General features: G+C 44.0%; 1 protein-coding gene and 1 long non-coding RNA gene across 4 annotated transcripts; one reads left to right on the forward strand and one right to left on the reverse strand.

Moving 5' to 3' along the window:
- LOC110436919 lies at positions 4,220-13,754 on the reverse strand. Of its 2 annotated transcripts, XR_002454855.1 has the most exons (3): positions 13,109-13,754; positions 4,852-4,949; positions 4,220-4,719 (listed from the first exon to the last, which is right to left on the reverse strand). It is a non-coding gene; the product is annotated as an uncharacterized LOC110436919 (long non-coding RNA). The 2 variants fall into 2 exon arrangements; XR_002454854.1 differs by lacking the exons at positions 4,220-4,719; positions 4,852-4,949 and adding an exon at positions 9,316-9,749.
- On the forward strand, positions 14,503-21,101 carry LOC110436809. 2 transcript variants are annotated; one of them, XM_021464321.1, is made up of 6 exons: positions 14,503-14,693; positions 14,864-14,972; positions 15,904-16,027; positions 17,584-20,546; positions 20,626-20,657; positions 20,818-21,101. In XM_021464321.1, the coding sequence occupies exons 3-4, from the start codon at positions 16,007-16,009 to the stop codon at positions 20,494-20,496; spliced, it is 2,934 nt and encodes a 977-aa protein (XP_021319996.1). In that variant the 5' UTR covers positions 14,503-14,693; positions 14,864-14,972; positions 15,904-16,006; the 3' UTR covers positions 20,497-20,546; positions 20,626-20,657; positions 20,818-21,101. The 2 variants fall into 2 exon arrangements, with proteins under 2 accessions (XP_021319996.1, XP_021319995.1); XM_021464320.1 differs by having other exon boundaries at positions 20,626-21,101.

The following is a 23,307-nucleotide window of genomic DNA, read 5'->3' on the forward strand; positions in this document are numbered from 1 at the left end:
ACAGTTCAAACATTTTAATTTTAATAATGCCACAATCAATGTTTAACCAAAAACTTGGGTTTAACAATTGATGAACAACAATGAATGAAAATTAGCGAAACATGTGGAAAGGTTACCTTGGTTTGCTACCTTTTCCACGCCGTGGCTTCCTACAATTGCATAATACAAGTATTATTAATCCCTTCAAAAACCTAGTAATGGTGTATCTAAGTCTACAAAATACATCTAATATAGGTCAAATCAATCATCAAAAAGTAAGAGGTGAGAGAGTATACTTGTCTGTTCAAGATCTATGGTTCAAATTGAACTTTTGATGGTCGAAATAGTGGATTCAAGTTTGTATGTCGGGTTTGGGAGAGGAAACAACCGGGAGGGAAGAAGAAAAAGTGAAAGAGATCACGGTTAGGGAAGGGTGACCGGTGGTTTGTAAATCTAGGCTCGACGCCCTGATCTACAGCGTCAACCTCGACGCCATGATCTACGGCGTCGACCCCTGCACCTCGTCAGATGCCACGTAGTCGCCACGCTGGGCTGTGGCAGGGACCTCGACGCCGTGATCTATGGTGTCGAGCTGTCTTACCTCGACGCCGTGGTTCACGGCGTCGTTCCCCTGGGTCCAAAACTTGATTTTTGTCATCTAGGGGTTCAAATGTGAATTTTCTTCCAAAAAAGGGTCATATTGTAAAAAAGTAGGACGTCCGTACCACCTAGGATGTCCTCTTGTGCATGGCCAGACACCTTGGAGCTAAGATTTATGGCACCAAGATGTGTTACCTTGGAGCCATGAGTTCTACCATCGACCCCCATGGTCCAAAATTGAGTTTATGTCCGTAAGAGGCTAAATGTACATTTGTTTCAGAAAAAGGACCAAAATGTAAAAAAATTAGGCTGGGATTAAACACGTAGGATGCTGACGTAGACTGAAACGGCTGGCTCACACTCCATGGCTACCTTGGTTCATCTTCCCTCTCGATGCATCATACCGTCTAATTTCTAGAAGGTTTGGATGGATGGTAAGCTCTACTTCCCAGCGCCACTTACTCCTTTTCCTCAAGATGAATTCCCCTTGCCAGCAGTTCGTACCCCATGCCATCAGACGAGCACACCAAGCTCGTCAGGGCTGTGATATATGGCATAGTTCCTCAGGCCGGACGGTGTCAGGAGGCACCTCATCAGCATGGATGCCGAGGTCCGGCACCACCGCAACGCGCACTGCACGTGACTAGAGCATCGTGGCGGTGATGCCGTCGTGAATTCGCTGGCGTTCAACGTCGTGTGCGCCATCCTCTTCGGGTTGGGAAGAGACATGACACAGACGCCTCATCCCCAAAAGGTGGAGCCTCCATGATGACGCACAGGAACCGGGTCATCTTCCCGAACCCCGGCCGGTGTGACCCGGCGCGCGGCCGGCGCGGTTTGAGGACCAGTCGGCGATACCTCCCTTCAGCTTCGTGTCATTCGGCGGCAGTGCGCGCTTCTGCCATGGGAATGAGTTTGTTAGGTCGAAGACGCTTGTGGCCGTGTACCACATTGTGACGCGCTTCAGGTGAAAGCTCGCCGCCGGCTGCGATGTCGTCGTGCCCATCTCAGAGCCTTTTCCCATCGACATCGAGACTATCCATTGAGGTGAAGGGGAACATGCATATCAGTTCAGTTCAAGGAAGAAACCATGTGTGTGGTGCAGAAGTACCCAACAGCTTGAGAAAATTAGGGTGTGTTTGATTTGTGGAGTCAAGACAATGACTCAACTTTTTTTGGTTGATTTCTTTACTAAAGCTTAGCACTTGATTTTGATCTATGAATTTGGGTCATGTTATCAACAGAATCTACATATTATTTTCATATACCACACAATCATTGATGGTCCGCATCATTACATAAATGTATAGCATGCAGCACCCATGCACAGTCCCAGAAACTTACTCCGACCGCTATCAGCAACTCGTCCAGGGCCTTTGTCTTACCATCGGTTGATGTCTCTATTTTCTTACTAGTATAATGCATGTGCTAACGCTACGATTTTATCTCAGGGAAGTACATAAAAACAACCAACAATTTTGTTCCATAGTTTTAACTTTTACACAATTATATTTGGGCATGTATACAATCTGGAAACACTTTGGGTATAGAAAGCAATCAAAAATCATATATCCAAATGTATATCTCTCGGCGTAGACATATTGCTTTGTGCTTGACGTGGATCTCTTGCGCACAGATATATCAGCTCAGTTGGACACGGAGTTTTCTATCCAAATAATTTGGGTATAGAAAGCATTCAAAAATCATATAATCATATCCAAATAAATGCACCTGGTCAAATTCCTTTTTGACGGCAAATCTACTAAGAATATCCTGAAAAATTGGTTAGCTACTCATTAATCTCTAACAAGGAACGTGTAGAAAATTATTTAGCTTTGAAACAAATAGAGCATCTCGTTGAAGATATTTCTAAGTAAATACTTTGATAGCATACCTGATAGTATATATATGATAGCATATCCTTCAGGATATTTCTAACTGAATACTCTTCATATATAATTTTAGCATTACGGTAACCAAGAGATTGTTCTATTTATTTACTCACGCACATCATACCGATCAACTGAAAGCCGTTCAGTTCAGCTGCAAGCCTACGATACGTACGACACCTCTCGCGTCCCGCAGTGCACACCGGCGAGCCGGCGGCCGTCAAGGGCGTGGGACACGCTGACTTGTTCTCTCCGTTGAGGTCCACCTCGCTGGCGTCCCCGGCGTACCAGTCGCGCTCCAATGATCTTTCGGTTGCAGTTGGTCGCGTTGAATTCCTGGCCAGTCTGGCACACGCCTTTCCACCGATTCGGCCTGAGGCCGTAGCCGGTGCCATCGAAGTTCCGTGATTCTGGCCAGCGTGCAGTTGGCTTCGAAGGCGACCGGCCGGCGGGCTTCGACGGCGAGCGAGCGTCCGCGGATTGTCAGATCCCGAGATGGGGACCATGTCTTGGTCCTGATCGCTGCCTTGACCCTGATCACCGCTGGACGCCCTCCTCGTTGTTCCCTCTCGGTTCTCCTGTTCCGGCAGAAGGCGCAGCAGGAGGAGAATGCGCGCGCGGCAGCGGCGAAGTCGGACCCTCGGACGATGGCGGTTTTTTCTTTCCTTCTTTTTTACGGTGTTTTTTTTCCTATTGATTGATCGTAGGTGAAGGCATGTTGAAGCGTGGAGTTGAAGCCTGCGGTCAATCTTGGCCGCACGTTTGGGTTGGAGCCTATAGGAGAGATGTTTCGTAGCCCTTGATTTTAATGAGAACGACTTCCTGTGTACATTTTTCTAGGTGTACACAGCGGGGGAGGTTTTACTAGGTGGACCTAGTATAATTTGAAGTGTTCTATTATAGTAGAGAGAAGATAGCACGCTCTGAACCATTGCTTCGCGAACATCTGCATCCATATTGTCACCCCAGCCTGCCACTCCACCAGCCCGCATGCCCGCCTGTGCTTGCTCTTATTGAGTTGTTCCCTGCCGCTCTGACTCCTGTTGCTGCGCACGTCCATCCCCACCCCAGGCAGTGATGCAGATTGATCATCTTTCCTGCTAGAGGTTGCAACGGCGGCCCGGCAGTCGCCGCCATGGACGAAGCTCCTTCTACAGCAAGCATGTATCATGGTTATAGATCACCTTCACCTAAGCGCCATGTGTATTCTGTGCATGGTGCATTCAATGCCCCATAAGCCAACCAATTCCCTTACACAGCCGATGGGTTTCTCTCTGATCCACGTAAGCGCCATGTTGTTAGGGTTAACAGCAAACCTCATCCACACCACCCACCAATTTGTTGGAACCCACTTCCACCAATCTTCAAGCAGTTCTTTAGCCCCCACCGTCCTGATCAAGGTGCGTACATACCGGTTGTAAAAAATCTACGTTCGTCCCCAGCCACCATGGCCACCACGCCGCTGATGCTGCTAATTTCACCTGGACATCAACGAACTTCCTCGACGGGAGATGCATGAGTGCTCAGCTAACAAGGGACCAGCCACAAGGGCCCCGCCGCCACTGTCCTCATGGGCCTCCAGTGAGCTCGCTCAGCTGACAGCGAGGGGAGAGAAGGGGAGGGCAGCGGACTCGGTGGCGTCAAGCACTGAGTCGCCCCTTCAGGAACTGACTTGTCGTAGCCCTTGAATCTTTTGTTTGTGTAATTGAATTGCTCCTCCGTTCGCTTGTCTTATAAGACGTACATTTTCTGTCAACCAGCAGTATTTTTCTCTCATAGTAAATCAGCGAATAGTATTTTTATCCATGGCTTTTCAGACTAGCGAACAGAGACTAAGCACACTCTACTAGATACGGGAATGGATATCACTCACGAGTCACGATCACGATGTCTGTAATTTGGCTTACGAAGAAGAAGAACTTAACACGTATAAGGGTAGGTTACAAGACCAAGTGAGCGTCTGCTCCCTTCCACTGCCGTCCAGACGCTGCCGACCACTTCTCTCATTTTTTCCCTCGTGTTCTCTCCTCTGCTCTGCTCTCTCTCTCTCTCTGCGTGTGTTCTTAATTTGGAGTTGGACTTCTTAGCTCTCACGGGCCTTGCTTCCTTCACTGGCCCAAGATTGTAACTGGCTTTCTCCTAGCTTCTTCTCCTTCTGATTCCCTCCATCACGCCTCCTCATGCTTGACGGCGACAGGGCTCTTGACATCCATTATGTTCACCATCATGGAAACATTCAGAACTGAAACCACTGAGCACCGACAGGAAAAATGCCATGAACAACATTTTGATATGGCAAGGATAGGAGAGTGTTGACAACCAAAATTGTCCATTTTGTGAAGTTGTCAAAATGTGGAATGAACTTCACCATTGCGTTCCTCACCATTCTTCACCGTGAAAAAGTGAGATCCTCACTGCGTTCTTTGGTCTGTAGCGGCCCGGGCGTCCAATGCCCTTTTTGGTGTGTGATTTGGACCACATCTGACGTCAATAGAGAGGTAAATAAATCACCACTATGTGAAAAAAGCATATATATATATGTGACATCTAGACGAGTGACGCAGAAAAAACACAGCGATGGCAGGATTCAAGATAATTGGGTTTCCAGGAAACTGAGAGAAGTTTCTTGATATTTTGTTTCCAAATCACTTTTGCAAGCCTGCCTCGGAAACATGAGGGACCGGAGCTCCAACTTGAGAATTGAAATCAGAAACAAAACAAACAAGAGTACAGAGAGGGAGTTTTTGAAACAAAAAAAAATACTTTGTCCAGTTATTGCACCAAAAGCTCAGCTTCAGGACAGCAATCTGGACTTGATTCTTGTCCATGGAAGTAGCTGATTCAGACAATTTTGTTTCTTTTTGTCACCTGTCAGCTATTCTGGCATCTTTTACTCCCTTACATGGAAAAGGAATAGGTATTGTGACTTTCTTGCATTTGTTGACATCACTTCTTGCGGCACTTCATGTACCTAGGCTTACAATCCCAATTCTAGACATCATTGAACTTAATAGCATGTGCTTTCCTAGGATACAGGATGCCTGATAGATTCAGTCAGATACCTTCCACTGACGTGGCATTTTCTTTTGCAACAATAATTGGTCTCAGATGAGAGGTAAGATTAGGCCGGTTGGCAATATAATACTCACAATGGTTGTGGCGTCGACAGGGAGCTTCTTCACGGAGAGGATCGGACAAAGCTGAATAGCAGTGCTCGCCCCTTCCAGTACAGGGCCGGTTGCATGGCAAGGATCCCGGTGCTTTGAATTAGCTGGCAGTCCTATTTTGTTGAGCAGTAGTACCGAGATTGTTGGTTAAATGGAAGCGGACGAATTTATCTTCTTTTTTTTTAAGGGAACAGGAGGGGCGCGCCCCTACTAGAATTTATTAAAATAAAATAACGTTAAGTTACAAGCTCCACGAAGGGAGAATCAAGAGACCCAAAAGGAAAAAAAGAAAATGAGAAAAATTACACAAAGGCGTCTAGCCATAAAGACATGAGAGGTTGAACTTCTTTCCTTGCTCTAAGGATAACCTGAGCAAATTCCTTCTTGAAAGTCATCTTGCACCTTTGAATAGAATTGTCCATGCCACGAAAAATCTTGTCATTGCGCGAGGTCCAAATTGCCCAACACATTGTTATTAAAATTTCCATAGAGAACCGTTGTGGCAGCTGAGATTTTATATTTTCTATAACAAAGAAAATATCTAACGAATTTAGCACTAGTGTTTGAAGACTCCACCAACAAGCAACAGAGAACGGACAGAGGAAAAAAAGGTGGAAAAGATCTTCATCCACCAATAAATGACAGAGAACACAATGAAAGGAGGGGAGGTGCATAGATTTTCTTCGAAGAAGACTTCTAGTATTTAGTCGATTTTTAAGTAGCAACCAGGATAAGCTCGATGAGGGTTATGATTCCCAGTGAGATGTAAGTAGACTCTATGAGAAGAAAAGATGTTGTTGCCCCAAAAATACCACCAACTATCATGTTCATTAGACAGTTGAAGAGTCTGTAAGAAGTCAGATAAAATTAAAAATTGAAAAGCTTCAGGGGGGGTGGGAGATGAAAAAGAGAATGGAAATCTTGAGTAGAAGCTGCTAAAGCGATGGAGACTTTAGTATTTTTGGCAAAGGAGTAAAGTTCAGGGAATTGATGGCAGAGGGGGGTGTCATTCCAAGTATCTAACCAGAAAAGACAGCTGTTGCCATCTTCAACCGTTACAGAGGCAATGCTCTTATATTTGTCAAGAAGCTTAAGAATATCACGCCACCAGAAAGAACCTCTGAAATTGTTTTCAGTGGTGGGCAACTTTGTGTGAGAGTAGTATTTGTTCCAAACAAGACTTACTCAAGGAGTGGGATCTTTGTTAAAAAACTTGTGAAGATGTTTGAGCAAAAGACTTTCATTCTGTGTGCTTATATCAAGGATTCCTAGGCCTCCTTCTACTTTAGGTAGACAACACATAGGCCAGGCAGCTTTTGGGGGTTTTTTACTGTGAACATCGGATCCCCTCCAAAGACAGTGCCTTCTAAATTTGTCAATTTGATCAATGATAGTTTTAGGAATAAGATAGCTGCACATGGCAAACATTGGAAGGGCTGTGAGGATAGCATTAGTAAGCTGAAGTCGACCTGCTTCATTGAGGAAGGATGAGAAAGCAACAAGTCTCCTTTCACATTTGGTGACTAAAGGCCAGAAGTCAGCTACTGAGGGCTTTGTCAAAGTAAGAGGGAGACCTAAGTATGTGAAAGGTAAAACTCCTAAGTTACAGCCCAGAACACTAGCAAGAGATTGAGCATGATCCAAGGAAACATTGAGGGGGATTAATAAAGATTTATTGAAATTGACCTTTAAACCAGAGGACTCTGCAAAAGAGGAAAGGATGTCCTTGAGGTGGCCCAGTTCAGTGGGACAAGCCTTCATGAAAATCAGAGTATCATCAGCATATTGTAGGATAGGAAAGTCTTGATCCTGGATGTTGAGAGGTAGGGACAGGGAACCGGTGGAGGTAGCATGATTTAGAATTGTTTGGAGGAAGTCAGCTGCTAGGACAAAAAGAAGGGGTGAAAGGAGGTCACCTTGTCTTACTCCTCTTCTGCAATGAAAAACTTTCCCTGGCAGACCATTTAGAATGACTGAAGAAGTGCTAGAGTTAAAGATAGATTTCATCCATTCAATCCATTTTGGTGGGAAACCCTTGTGCTGCATAATTTGGATCATGTATTCATGCTCAACCTTATCAAAGGCTTTTTCAAAGTCTAATTTGAGGATGAGAAGCTCCTTTTTAGATTGATGGCAAGAATGAAGGTATTCTAGTGCCCAGGCAATGCAATCTTGAATGGTTCTCTTTTTGATAAAACCATATTGATTCTTATGTAGTAGGGAGGGTAGCACAGATTGAAGTCTATTAGCCAAGAGCTTTGTTAGAATCTTTATAGAGCAGTTGAGCAGGGAGATAGGTCTAAAGTCTCCAACCTTAGAAGCATCATCTTTTTTAGGGATCAGAGTGATGTAAGAACCATTGATGCTCTGAAGACAGACAGTAGCAGGGTTTGAATGGAAATCATCACAGAGATTATAGAAATCAGTGCAAATAATAGGCCAACACTTTTTAACAAAATCAGTGTTAAAGCCATCAGGTCCAGGAGATTTATCAGAGGGCAGACTTTTAACTATAGAGTCAATTTCTAACTTGGTGAAAGGCTGGATAAGGAAGTCTAGATTAGCATGTGGGGATAGGAGACCAGATAGGTCAAAGCCTACAGAGGTAAAATTAGAGGTCCCCAGTCTTTCTTTGAAGGATAGCCAAATTAGATCAGCTTTGGCTTGATGCTTAGTTAGAACTATCCCATCATCATTGATTAGCTGAGTGATATAGTTCTTTCTGAACTTAGTGGTGGCATGAGAATGAAAGAACTTGGTATTAGCATCTCCTAAGGTGATCCATTTGATGGAACCTCTTTGCTTCCAATAAGTTCTTTGTTGTTGAAGCAGAGAGATTAGTTTTATCTCTAGCAGTTTTCGAAAGTTCCACTCTATTAAGCTTAGATCTCTGAATTCTTCTAAGAAATTTAAGAAAGAGAGAGTGAGCTTAACATTCTGGATGATAGTGTTAAGATTAGAAAGAAATTGCTTCTAGATTTTTAAAACACCTCTCAAGTGTTTGAATCTGGCTGTAATATTTTTAGCTGAGTCCTGGTGAAAGAAAGGAGAAAACCATCCTTGTTGGACCTGACTTAGGAAATCTTCATGGTGAAGCCAAAAGTTTTCAAATCGGAAGATAGAACCCTTTGGAATTTTTGTTGAGATATTGACTAGACAAGGGGTGTGATCTGAGGTTTCCATAGTTAGAGTAGAAACTGAAGTATTGGGATAAGAAGTAGTCCAAATGGCAGAAGTAAAGAACCAGTCTAATCTTTCTAAGAGAGGGGGTGTTGTTTGTTAGTCCAAGTGAAACGCTGGCCTTTTAGAGGTAATTCTATTAAACCTAAAGAACTGATTGCATCATTGAACTTAAGCATGTCAGAGTAGTTGGCTCCCTCTCGGTTTCTATCTTCTGGGTTTCGATAAAGATTAAAATCTCCAACTATTAGCCAATCAATGGAGTCAGGCATTGAAATATGTTTGAACCTGTGGAGGAAGGCATCTTTGCCTGGAGGTGTGCAAGGAGCATAGACATTTGTTAATAACTAGCTAGAATTATTGTGGGCTGAAGTAAACATAACCGAGGTAGCATATTCATTTTGGAAAATGCAATGCCCCTGAAAGACTGAACTTTTCCAGATGATAATAGAGCCACCAAAAGGTCCAACAGATGGGAGAAAATCAAAAGCATCAAAAGATTGCGGGCAGAACTGGTGAAGAAAAGTTAAGTCAAAAGAGTCACGCTTTGTTTCTTGAAGACAGATTACATCACAGGAAGTTTCAGAAATTCTGTCACGGATAGCATTCCATTTCTTCTCCGAGTTTATACCCCTAACATTCCAACATAAAACATTCCACTGTTTTATCTCATTTAAACTGGAAATGATTTGGCAAAAGAGACTACTTTAGATAACTAAAGGAGTGAAAGAGGAGGCAGATTATTTCTTGGTCTTGGCCTTCCTGGACTTGGCTCCAGCTGCTTTGTCCGACGAGGAAGAAGGTTGGGCATCATCAGCACTGTTCTTTCTAGGCCGGCCCACTGAACGTTTTTTGGAGGGAGGTTTGGCCTGCAACTTGTCCTGACTCAGTTCATCAGGCTTCATGTTGCAGAAGGTGACTCCAAGCTCTCGCACTACAGAAGAAGTAAGAGTTGGTGGTTTAGAAGTACAACAAAAACATCGACTCTGTCTAGTAGGAGATTTGAATCCTTTATTTAACTCATGAATACGACTACTTCTTCTTAAACCTTCATCAGAGATGTGGATGTGTTTACCTTTTTTTGCTTGTGGAGGAGCAGAAGAAGAAGTACTGACTGGATGTGGTGGGGTCTTGTTGCCAGATTCCAAATCAACATCAGGGCTCCCAGAACACATGTGAGGATCAGTGGCTTGTGCCAAATCTAGAGTAGGTTCTAGCTGACCTGTGAAGTCTGGCAGAGTAGGGGGAGAAAGTTCAAGGTTGTTTGTAAATTCAGAGTGTTCATCACAGGTCAGTTCAGTTAAAGAAAAAGAGGGCCTAGTTTTAGGAAGTGAGAAGGAGTAACCTGACTGTTGAGTAGCTTCAGAGATAAATTTCCAAGCTGGTGATTGTAGAAATTCTCTAGCCCAGTCAAAAGAAGTCTGCTTAAGGAGCAGCAAAGTGAAAAAAATTCATCCACTCAGTTGGTACCATGACATTGGGCTGGGACTGGTCAATATTATTGAAGAATTTGGCCCAAAGTCTGATTGCATCTGGGCTTGGGCCTGGCCTTGGAGATTCTATAAAGCCCATCTGATCATCTGTGGGCTGGAAAAAGTCTGAAAGAGCAGGCTGAATCTCTGGAGCTATGCCAAAGTTGGAGGTGTCGATCCGCTGCTGGTCTTGCTCATTGAAGAAACCTGCTGGCAGAAAACTGGCCTGCTGGTCTTGCTCTTGGAAGAAACCTGCTCGCAGAAAGCTAGTCTTGTGTGGTGTACAGGAGCTGAACTGATCATAGATACGGAACTGGAGATGTTGCTTTGGGTCGGGCTGATTCATGAAGGTGTGAACTAGCCCAAGCTGAATGCCTGCAGGCCCAAGCAAAGGATTTTGATTGGGATTTGGTGCCAGATTTTCAAAAGGGATGAGCTCCTCAATTGGCACTTCATCAATAATGATGGGCTGTAGGTTTTGGTCCAAATTTTGCAGATTCTGATTTTGAGGCATATCCACCTCATCATCACTATCATCAATTAGAGCAGGCATATCATCTGAAGAGTCAGTCAGGTCATCCATCTCTAAGACCTGCACTAACTGATCAGGCACTGGGGGGTTCCAAGATCATTTCTTCCTGATCTTGGAGAATAACTTCACCTTGTTCATCTTGATGATTATTGACATGAGGGATATCAAAGTTCTCCAGAGGGATGAGCTGAGGAATATTTTCAAGAGGCCCATGAGCTGCTTCTTCCTCCTGTGGTCCTACTTGTGCAGCCAGATCATTCACCAAATTCTAATTAGGATTGAACTGATGAATTACAGGCACAATAGGGGGGACAACATTGACCGGTTGCCCAAAACCATGGAACTGAAAGTTGTTGGGATTGAAGTCATCATCATTCCCAGGCTGATCTTCATCCTGTGGTCCAATACCAAGCATGGCAGCCTGGAGAATCTCACATTGGACACACCATCCATTGGACTCAAACTGTGTACCTTCCGAGAAGACAAAGAACCAGGGTATGTCCTCAAGACTAGAAACTCTAACTCTGACTACAGCCCTGGCCATGTGGAACATATCTTGTTCCCAGATCATCAATCGGCCAAAAGAAGAAACTGCCTTTTCAATCAGGGGCTCTGTCCAGAGATCAAGGTTCAGACCAAGGAGCATGATCCATACCTCATGTGTCATGATGGCTGTACGGTTGTTCCAGGCTCTGTTGTGAGGAGTGAAGAAAATTGATTCCCCATTGTTCATCAGTTGCGGCCCACCATGGACTAGCATGTCCCTTTCAAACACCGAGGCTAACCTGACATAGGCTTGGCCAAAGGGGCAGGGCTGGATGGACAAGAAACCAATATTGCGTTGTTTGAGGAAAGCTTCAAACTGATCCCTAATCATCATGAAGTTTAGAGGTCCTTGTGGCACTGGCAGAAAGTTGGCGATTGCAAGATTGTTGTTCCTTTCTTCCACCGGACCAATGATGACTCGCCGCATAACAGGGCGCCCATGAACCACCATTCGCTGCGCACCTAGCAGCATGAATGGGGCTGGGTCGATCAACTGAAAAGCCATCTCCGACTGCGATGAGGGAGTAGAGGGAAGGGTAAGGCTCTGCTGCCAAAGAACGTGCTTAACTGGAAGAGGGGGTTGGGGTTTTTGAAGACAAGCCGCAGCATACTCACCTAGATTGGAGAAGTTGGAGTCGCGTGGAGGAGATTGAGGCGGTGCCGTGGAGGATGGCAATGGCGAGGATGGAGCTTGAGGCGGCGCAATGGGCGGAGCCGACGGAGCGACCGCCTGCTGCTCCACCTCCTCGTCGTCGTCCACAAAGTCAGGGGCTCGGATACGCCACGGAAGGGTCCAGGGGATGATTTGGGGGGGGCGGAGGGGTAATTCCGGTAAAATGCTTAAACATTGCTCCAAATGAGGCAAATACCGGGGGGTCGGGCCCAGTCATCAGTGACTTGGGTGCACCAGAAATGGAAAGGTCACGTTTACTGTTTGGCCGGGAGGCAAAAGGCGCGAGGATCTAGGCGGATATTTAGCGGATGGGTAGGTGTTGCCATAATTGGACGCCTTGGGCCGGAACGGTTCACGCAGAGGGGCTGGCTTATGCCCTAGAATTCCCGGCCCAGAATGCGGTTGCTTTTCGAAGATCCTGATTCCTTTTGTTTTGGGCTGGGCTTGAGGAGGAGGGAAGACCGTGGACTTCGGATCCAACAGATTAGAATTTGAATGAGAGAAAGGCCGCGAATCACGGCGTGAAGAATGAGAACCGTTGAAAATTTTGAAAATTGAATTCCTGACCGGGATCGCGTTTGCTCCAGTGAGAGGAATTGTTTGAGATTTTGAAATCTTAGAGCGAGCAACATTGGTCCAAGAATCTGATTCCTCAGTTAACCAGTTGCGATGTTCAATCAGGTAATTTGGTCCACCTCCATTCCAGAGGTGGAAGAACAATTTAAATTGTTCACACTCAAAAGCTTTTAATTTGAAAATGTGGAAGCCAACAAGGGGTGATGAAACCGTGAACTGGAAAACACGATCTCAGAGACGAACAACTTGGAAATCATGAGCCAGACCACCAATGACTGCCTGGAGAATTAAGCTGACCGAGAGAGAAGTGAGACGATATTTGCATCGTCCAAAAGAGACCACTAGCAAGAAGGGATGGGGTTGGGGAGAGATAGGAGAAACACTAGTGCCAAATTTACGTCGAATCTCAGCTTCTACAACACGTCCAGGCCTAAAATTGAGGCCATTGAGATCCATGGAAAGATTAATAACAGGGTTGGGGAAAGAGGACTGACCCGGAGCCATACGAAGGATGGAGATCCACATCAGTGAAGACGAACTCGAACAGCGAAGACTTGATCAGCAGCGTCGAAGGGAGCCAGTGGCGTTGATAAACACGGTGTGTTCTTGTGGGATCAACGGTGCGTTGGCGACGGTGAAGTATGGCCAGCAGCGATGATAAACACCTTTTGGTGTGTTCTTGTGGGATCAACGCAATGGAGGCCAAACTCGATCTTCAGCGTCAAAGAAGAAGGCGATGTGGAGCCAGCGACGTTGATTAACACCTTTTGGTGTGTTCTTGTGGGATCAACGGGGCACCACTTCAGCGGCAAAGGCGAGATCTGACGATTGGAACTTCGAAGTCGATGTGGACGAGGAGGAACGATGAGGCAGGACGGTGTCCACAAGGAGCCGGAGAGAGGCGACGCCGTTGAAGGGCGGCGTCGTCGAGAAGCAGAGGTGGCATTGGACGGCGGCGCTAGGGGCGCAGGGCCGCCCCGGCGGCGAGAGTCCGGATTTACTTTAGCTGTCTCCGTCCGGTGATAATGTTGTCTCTACGAATTTATCTTTGGCCGGTGTTTTCATATATTTAATTATTTTGAGTTTGTAAATTAGGGTCAGAGCCTAGTGCACAAACGGGGAAGCTTCAGCTGGATGCTATGCTCTGCTTTGTTGTGAAACCTAGCAGGTGCAGAGTTGGGACTGGATGTAAAGGCCTTGTCATGGTTGCTTTGGTACCCACTTTATTTGTGTAGAATGCACCAGCTAAAATCTAGGACGACGGTACCCTCTTTATCAAGCATACTGATGGTCAAGCTTGGTAAAGAAAAATTAAGGCAATGGAACGTGACAGACCATTATGTGCATCTCTGCCATGCTGATTTCAATTTGCTAAGCATAGTGAGTGGTACTTGTTCCTTTATTAGTCTTGCACGGTACCCTCTAACATTCTAAATTATAGGTTATTTTTTCTTATCTTCGGTGAAACTTTTAATTTGATTAAATTTATAAAATAATGTACGAATATCATCTATAATAATAAGCTAGTTTCCTTAAATTCTCCATGAGTATGTTTATATTGTGTATTTATTTGAGTTTGTAGATCTAATAAATATTTCAACTAAAATAAAAGTATGGTCAATGTTAGAAAATTTTGACTCTCAGACAAAGGTGATGTGAACTGTATAATAATATTTAAAAACTACAGACATGAATGAGCCGGTAACTCAGCAAACCAATTATGGGCATTCTTAAACTATGATCAAATCTTTAATTAAGCCCCATTTGAGCTATGGCACAAATTAATGGGATATCATATCTGTGCAAGCTACTTGAGTTTGCTCTTTGCTGGACGACAGTTGGTTCCATCTTTATTCTTTGGCTCCAGCCCCAAGCAAAGAGCATCTTTATTCTTTTTTTTCTGGAGAAGCAAAGGGATATTATCTGGAGAAGCAACCGAACGGGGAGCTCATCACAGACAGCTATCTACCTCTATCTCCTCTGTTCGCTAGGCCTCTTGCTGATCAGCACACACCTAAGAAAAATATACACAGGAGACAGCACCATCGATTCTTGCATACACTGTAGCTGGTTGCTAAGGTACTAACAACTTCTATGTATGCTTCTTGATTCCATATGGTTTTTACTACTCGGCACATGTCTCTCTCTCACTCATTCTATATATATGCAGCATATGTAGCTAGTGCCTGCATGCATGTGTTCACACCGGACTCGTGTATAATTAGCTTTATTTTGTTCTTGTGGATTAGGGAATGGAGATCCATCTGGAAGCGATGGAGTAGATATGGGCTACAAAAATACCTCTGGACCTTCTTCACTTTGTTAATCTTCTCCTCTATATACAGACTCGTCATGCCGGTATGTCCCCCCTCCCTCTCCCCCATTGAAGATATAGATCATGTACTTTGGGAACATACACTAGCTAGTATAATGACTAACTTTATTGTCAGTGGCTTCTGCAATTTCTCCCAAAATATGAGTACATGGACGACAAATGAGAGACATACCTAGGCTCTGTTTGGAGGACAAGGCTAAAAATTAGCCTATCTTATGATAATAATAAGCTAATTGGCTAATTATAGGCTAATAAGGACTAATAAGTTCTAACCGTCAATTAATCCTCATGAGCTTTTATTAGCCTAAAGTTGGCCCATATTTAGTCCTTCTATTTCCTTCTAACTGTTAGTCCCTTTATCAAACAGATCTATTCATAATTATATATTTTACGTACTACAACATTTATTTCTGTTGTATTATATATACTCCATTTCTCCATCCATTCTTTCCCGTCTCTCTCTCTTCTATCTGAGGACATGTTTAGATATTGGGTAATGCTAAGGCACACCCTTTACTTCTTAAGAGGTAAAATATCAAATAAATCTAAGTCATTGACTATTTTGAATTTTATGGATTTTTAAATTAAATAGCAAAGAGCACCCGGCAGCATGTATATCTTTTTTCTTGATGCCAATGCCAAAACGAACGGGGAGCTCATTGCTGGCAGCTCTCGCATAACCTCTTGCTGATCAGCACACACCTAAGAAAATATATACACACCAGACAGCACCACGGTTTCTTGCATTGTCTTCTCCGATCGCAGCTCACATATACCTAGTTGCGAAGGTACTAACAACTTCTATGCTTCTTAATTTCATATATGGTTGTTACTACTCGGCACATGTTTTTCTCTCTCTCATCTCTCTCATTTTCATATATATATGTGTGTGTGTGTGTGTGTGTTCACACCGGACGCGTGTATAATTAGCTTTATCTGGTTCTTGTGGATTAGGGATTGGAGATCCATCTGGAAGCGATGGAGTAGATATGGGCTACAAAAATACCTGTGGAGCTTCTTCACTTTGTTAATCTTTTCCTCTATATACAGACTCGTCATGCCGCCAGAAAATTTCAAGGTATGCCCCTCCTCTCACATTGAAGATTTAGACCATGTACTTTGGGAACATACACCAATATATGACTAATTTTATTGTCAGTGGCTTTTGCAATTACTCCCAAATATGAATACATGGACGACATGATAGACATACCTAGGTTCTGTTTGGATGACAAGGCTAAAAATTGGCCCATCTTGTGATAATAATAAGCTAAATGTTGGCTAGTTATAGACTAATAAGGACTGATATGTTTTAACCATCAATTAGTCCGCATGAGCTTTTATTAGCCTAAAGTTAGCCCATATTTAGTCCTTCTATTTCCCTAAAAGTATTAGTCAGATCAAACAGACCCTATTCATAATTATGTATTCTACGTACTATAACATTTATTTCTATTGTATCATATATTCAGTCTTGTCGTTCAGATTCAATCGTGGGCTGGCTGCCCTTCTCAACTCCCCACTCCCTTTCCTCATCCATTCTTTCCTCTCTCTCTCTCTCTCTCTCTCTCTCTCTCTCTCTCTCTCTCTCTCTTATATCTGAGGACGTGTTTGGATATTATGGTTGTTAACTAGGGGCTTGTTTATTTCCACCTAAAATCCAAAAACTTTTCAAGATTCCACATCACATCATATCTTATAGCGCAATTAAATATAGATAAAAAAATAACTAACTGCACAGTTACCTAGAATTTGCAAAACCAATCTTTTGAGCCTAGTTAGTCCACAGTTGGACAATAATTACCAAATACACACAAAAGTGCTACAGTACCCAAATCCAAAAAAAATTGGATCTAAACAAGGCCCAGTTTTTAGCTCAAATTAGCTCTAGGGCATTTAAATAGGATAGCTAATAGATGGCTAATTTTTTAGCCAAGTCTTCAACTAGTTGTTAGCCAACTAACTAACCATAATAGGGCCCAGTCCAATTAAGCTCTTAATTAAGTACGAACAGTAACCATGACCTAGGCAGAAACACAGTGGCAGTTGCGCATAATTGTCGTCAGGGAATGATAGCAGCGTCTAGATCGGCGTGGAAGGGGACTGGATCCCCACCATCGTGGACCAACGCTGCGATATATCCTGCAGCCGGCTGATTTGGCTGAGCGGATCAGTCGATGTAGCATCCACAAAGGACAGCGTAAATGGCAACGCTCAGGCCGTGATGATGGTCCTCGTCACGCCCTATTGGAGACCCCATGCGGCGAGCAAGAGCTCGGCGAGTGGTAGGGCAGCCATGTGAGACAAGGATGACAAGCCGTATCCATACTCTACATAACGTACATGGATTATTCTATTTGAATTTCAGAACTGATAAGATTACCCGTCCTAGAAAATAAAACATCTTGATTAATTCTTAAAACTTAGTGCACAAATATATTTCATCACCGGTGCAATAACTAAAGATATATTAGTTTATTTGCTTTTGAGCACATGTTATGTTCCAACCAAAGAAAAAAAAAAAGAAGAAAAAGAAAAATGGAACTGCTACTCTGCTGCTCATGCTAGTCACTGAGTTTGTGGCATGAGAGAAACCTTAACTAGTTAATTGTTGGCATCCAACAAAAAATGCAGTGGATTACAGCGTACGACATCAGGACGGCAGTACAACAAATAGTTCCTTACTTAGAGGACACAAGCAACAATGCACCTCGGGTCATCTACTTCGAGGGATGGTACGGACTGGCTGCCTCTGCAGTGCTTAGAGCTATAGCAGAGCACCCTCCACAATCTTTAAGAGAGAAATTCGACAAGATTATCCACATTGACTGCTCGATGTGGAAGAGCCGAAGAGCACTACAAAGGGTGATCACAGAAGAGCTCAAGCTTACTCAACAGGTAGCGGCCATTGACATGAAAGACAAGGAGGACGATTTCAGTGGGGTAGACCAAGGCTCCAGAGCTGAGGTTGAAGATGTCACTACAGTGATAGCTCGATACTTAGTACAGTCCAGATCTTTAGTTGTCTTTCACAATGGAAGTGAGGATGTGGTTGACTTGACTGACATTGGCATTCCAGCACTCAAATTCTTAGGTACTAAGGTATTGTGGACTTTTAGAGGACGTCTTCGTCTCAATGACAAAATTTACATAAAGGTAGATGCTTCGCACCTTTTTCTTTATGCTGAACATGGCATGAACTGGAATGCACACCTTGCTGAAGAGGCTAGAGAAATCTCTTTGTACACACATAAGCTTGGCATTGGTGTTACACCTAAAATAGTCACAGAGTGTTGCTTGTACCTATTGTCATTGAATAACCAATGTAACAAGATGATTGACTACAACTGGGGAACCCATGCTTCCTGCTACTGGGTTTGTGATGGGATCATAGGAGGAGGACGTCAGGACAACCGGACATGGGAGGTTGCTCATGCTCTGCAGCAGCATATAAGACTAGAAGACTACTCATCAAATGCACAGCTTATGTCAATAGTTGAGGATAGATTGGATCTTTCCTCGAACCAATGGATTTCTATTACTGAATCATATTTCAAAGAGATTCCTCCAGAGACAACAACCCTGTTCTTTTCATCCGACAAGTCAAGTCCACAAGTAGTATCACTACCAAGTGACAAGTTCCATAAAGCAGATCAACTCCGGGTGTTGAAGTTATGTGGATGTACCTTCAGCTTTTCATCACCTCCATTCCATTGCTGCCGCAACTTAAGATTCCTTGGACTGGATAGATGCAAGGATGAACTGCAACAAGGGGAGGAGGAGGAGAAAACAGATGAACCAGCGGTGGAAATTTTCCAGCGGCTATGGGTGCTAGATGTATGCCACACAGATTGGCCGTTGGCTTTTCCCCCAGAAACAGAAGAGCAAGTGGTGACTACAAACATTAGAGAGGTTCATATAACCAACGGAAGGATTTGGCATAGCAACTTTGCATGGAAACGACTACCGAACATTCACAAGCTTCGAGTAGTTGAGCCCACAAACCCTTGGGAGACATATCAAGGACTCCCTTCATCACTAGAATCATTCTCATTAGATGCAGGAAGGGGTCATGAAAACAAAGCTATAATATCCTGTATAAGCTTGGCTGGTTGCACAGTATTATCAGACTTCATACTTCGTGGGTCATTGCCAAACCTTGAAGAGCTGGACCTCTCGTACACAGCAGTCAAAATCCTTGACCTTAGAGAGGTCGTCCAAGTGAAAAATCTTCAGAGACTCTTCTTGATGGGATGTGACCAGCTCCGCTCAATTTCTTGGCCCAAAACTAGAATGTACAAACTAAGGCTGATGTGCATTGACACTCGAGCAGGAGGAGGAGAGGTGGACAACAGAAAACTTTGGTCACGTGATTGTTCTTTGATGGTCTACCAGCAGGACGAAGTAAAGGAGTATTGCCATGCATCTATTGCTGTTGCAGACATGAGGTTCCTTCAGTCCTTGAAGTTTCTTTGGACAAGTGAAACCATTCAATGTGATAAGTGGTATCTCTGCTTGTCATCTACTAGCAATGATGATGGAAGAGTCTGGCACAAGGACAAGATGGGCCATTCTTATAGCACTGGACAGTTAGCTGTTGCTGCGCCGTCTCTGCCAAATTCATTAACCTACCATGACATCAGCATCGAACAGATATCTGCAAAGATCGATAGTAGCAGCAGCAGCTCAACACAATTTATACCACTAGACTTGCACATGGAGATTGCCGAAGGAATTAGTGACGTCACCGACAAGTCCAGCACATGGGCAAGGGATGCAATACGTCATGTGATGAACAACGTTCAGTCGTTGCACGTGCACGACAGTTCTTCTATCACCAGTGTTGCCCCTGAACACACTTTTGAGACATCTATGATGAATGGGCTCAAGCGGTGCTGCGTGGAGAGATGCCCCAAGTTGGACACTGTGTTCGCCACTACCTATTTTTGGACATGTTTCTCTCAGTTGGAAATCTTTTGGGCGGCTCATCTCTTGATGGCCCGTTTTATTTGGAGCAGACCAAGAGATCCAAGCAGTTTGGACCCAAATGATTTATCGTTTACACAACTGCGGGCTATTCATCTGCACTTCTGCCCTAGGCTCCGATATGTCCTCCCAATGGCATCAAACAATACCCTATCCAAGGTGCTGGAGACTCTCCACATACACTGTTGTGGTGATCTCAGGCAGGTCTTCCTCATGGAGAAAGAGTTTCTAGAGACAATATCATCAGCCAGGCATGAAAAAGGCAAGCTGGAATTCTCAAACCTCAAAAGTCTGTACCTGTATGAGCTCCAGAATCTGCAACAAATATGTGAGGCCAAGTTGTTTGCTCCCAAGCTCGAGACAATCTACATCAGAGGCTGCTGGGGCCTGAGGCGTCTCCCGGCCACTGCTGACCGCCCTGTTGCCGTGGACTGCGAGAAGGATTGGTGGGACAAGCTGGAGTGGGATGGCATGGAGTCTGGCCACCACCCTTCCCTCTTTGAGCCGAGCCATTCCAAGTACTACAAGAGGCGTCACCTGAGGACCACAGTTCTCCGGTGAGCAAGCCGAAGTGATCACCTACTTGCTGGACTGGAGGCTTCCTTCTCCTGGTAGATTAATTTGTAGTAATTTATTTCAAGTCAATTTCATTCCTTGTTCCACTTACTGATGTTAGATCACTCTCTGTAGATTAATCTGGTGTTGGATCAACCAAGTTTGAGGTGAGGTCAACCATGTTGGTTTGTGTTGCTTGGCAAGTCTTCGGTGTGTGTTTTCTCAAGAGTGAATAAATAACTTGGTTTCTGATGCTACGCTACCTGCCTACTTGCATCAACCAAGTTTGTTACATCGGTGTTGATGTGTGTGTGCTTGATACTGCAGGTGTGAATTTGTGTGCACATGTCTCTCTCGAGAGACCAACTGATTGATGTATCATTTGCGTTGGTTTGGTTTGCCTGGTTATCTGTGTGCGTGTGCGTGTGAGCTTGAAAATTGAAATAAGAGGCTGGGTCTCATGCCTCCAGAGAACCCAACTGATGGTGTTCAAGTGTTGTTTTTCAGTTTCATTGAATGTATTGGACAAAATGTATGCTTGTTTGTGATCCATGCAGCAGCACGCTAATGCTGCCAGAAAATTTATATAAATGGCTTGGTTTGACAATCTACATGGTGTGTTAACTGATTATTTGTTTCTAGTATTCTTGCGTAGCACATGTTTCGCTAGCTATAATAGCTAGTGTGTGGGTGCATTCAGGAGCAATAGCACTGCCATATACTGATGCCATTCATGGGGAACTGAAGGCGTCAGGGCTGTTCATGCACTCGACATTTCACCATGTACTTATTGTGCTGATAGACCACAAAGGTGCAGAGTTTTCTCACACAAAACTGTCAAGAGTGCAATGGAAGCACACACCAACATAAAAGTGGAGAATAATAAGCAATATAATGCCACAACTTGTATACAGCTTCACATGTTTCATTGTGACAAATGTCTGTCTCACAACTATACTGGGAAAATTTTGCTAAGCCTTACAGTCCTAAGTTCATCTAGCCCACTCCATGTTCAGGATAGAAGTATAAACAAACACCACAAGTTTATTCTCGCTCACCTTCAGCCTAGGACCATCAGCAACCCTAGTTGCCTACATGAGTATGAGCTTTGACAGAGACGCTCAGGATTAGGAGCTGATGGCCAAAAAAACACTAATGCTTTACAATGGTATGAACCCTGGTTAAACACGAGCAATGTTCATAGGATAAGCAACTTTTCCTCTTGAACTTTTCATGCTTTGGTTGTTGAATCTGTAGGCAATGAACCTGTTGGTGAGGGGCATGAATATCGAGATCCCGTTTGCCCTTTGATTTCTTCATCTTCACTTGGACCTGGATTTAGTCATCAAGGTGTCCACTGTGTTTGCAAAGTTACCAATTGCCATTGCAACCAGCAGGATCCCGAAGACCACAGCCTGTGACACAACACACAAAGTTTATAACACATATAAAATACTACAGAATCCTGGTTGAATTAATAACTAAAAATACAATGGGATCCTAGTTCATTAATAGCTAAAGTCTCTGACCTGCCGTTCTAATGGATTTAAATTGTTCATCTGAATTTTGTTACACTAAATTGACCAAAGTATGAGCATCTATAATTGTGTATTCTGAATTATTATTATATTCAGCCTTGCGATGGTGTTCGCAGAACCAGAGGATCTCTGTTCTTCCGCTGTTGGTGGCCTTTTTTTTTTGGAGTTGTTGCTGCAATCTTATGAGCTAGTAGTCATATATATACTATATATACGTAGCTGTTTTGGGTATCTAGAGAGCTGTAAGTATTGTTAAATATGTTCTAAATTCAGTTGCATATAAAAAAGGCCGACATCTGACAGAGCGAAGCAGGGGCCATCGCCGAGGCTTGGGCCGGTACATATACCCAAATTAGGGTTCCACTGAGTATACGATCTTGTAAGCCGCCGCACGGTATTGTAACCCACCTCTTGATAATAGTGAACAGTGTTTGCTGGTTGGCACATGTGGTTTTTCCCCTTCGCATTGGAGGGGTTTTCCACATTAAATCTTATGTCTCCACTGTGATTTGATCTTGTGTTCTTCGTCGTCCATCCGCCGTCATTCACAACAAGTATGGTATGCCGTCAAGCAACAAAATGGTGATTAGTAAGAATGAAAAGAGCTCCACATGGGTTTAAAGCCATGTAAATACAACAGAACTAGAGAAAAGAACAGAAATAAATAACCCAACTTTGAGGCCTTGCAAACTTATTAGGGTTATAAAAAAGGATTTTTTTAGATAATGGATTTTCATTGATCTGGCATCTATATCGTGAAGAATATACATAGGCAAAACGATACAAGAGCACTTAGGCTTATACCTTAACAAAGAGGAGAATAGACAACCAAAAAAAGAAAAACTATGACCTCGACACATCCTTGCTTCCTAACATCCTCTTCTAAAACGATCAGATTCATCAAGTCCGTCGCCCCTAGTGTTCCATCGCTGCGAACTTCCACACTGCTGCCATCTTCATCCGCTTCAAGTGAGCTAACACCACTCCAGTTAGTCCACCTTCATCCGTTATTGTCCAGTCAAAACTAGTCGAATAGATGTGAGCCGATATCCGCTTCCGCTTCGCCGGATTCCTAGGCCTTGGCCACCCATAGGGCAGCCGCCATCATTGGGATGGTGTCGCCTCTGTTGGAGTCCTCTGTCACTGCCACCACCACTAGAGCCGTTGCTACCAATCGATGGGATCCACCTCCTCGCTGAGATCCTTGCACTAGCACTCAAGCCGTCGCCGCCCCTAGGTACCAACAGACCGATCACTAGGAGCAACCAGCAAACAATCA

This window comes from Sorghum bicolor, chromosome 7, assembly GCF_000003195.3.
Source record: "Sorghum bicolor cultivar BTx623 chromosome 7, Sorghum_bicolor_NCBIv3, whole genome shotgun sequence".
NCBI lineage: Eukaryota > Viridiplantae > Streptophyta > Magnoliopsida > Poales > Poaceae > Sorghum > Sorghum bicolor.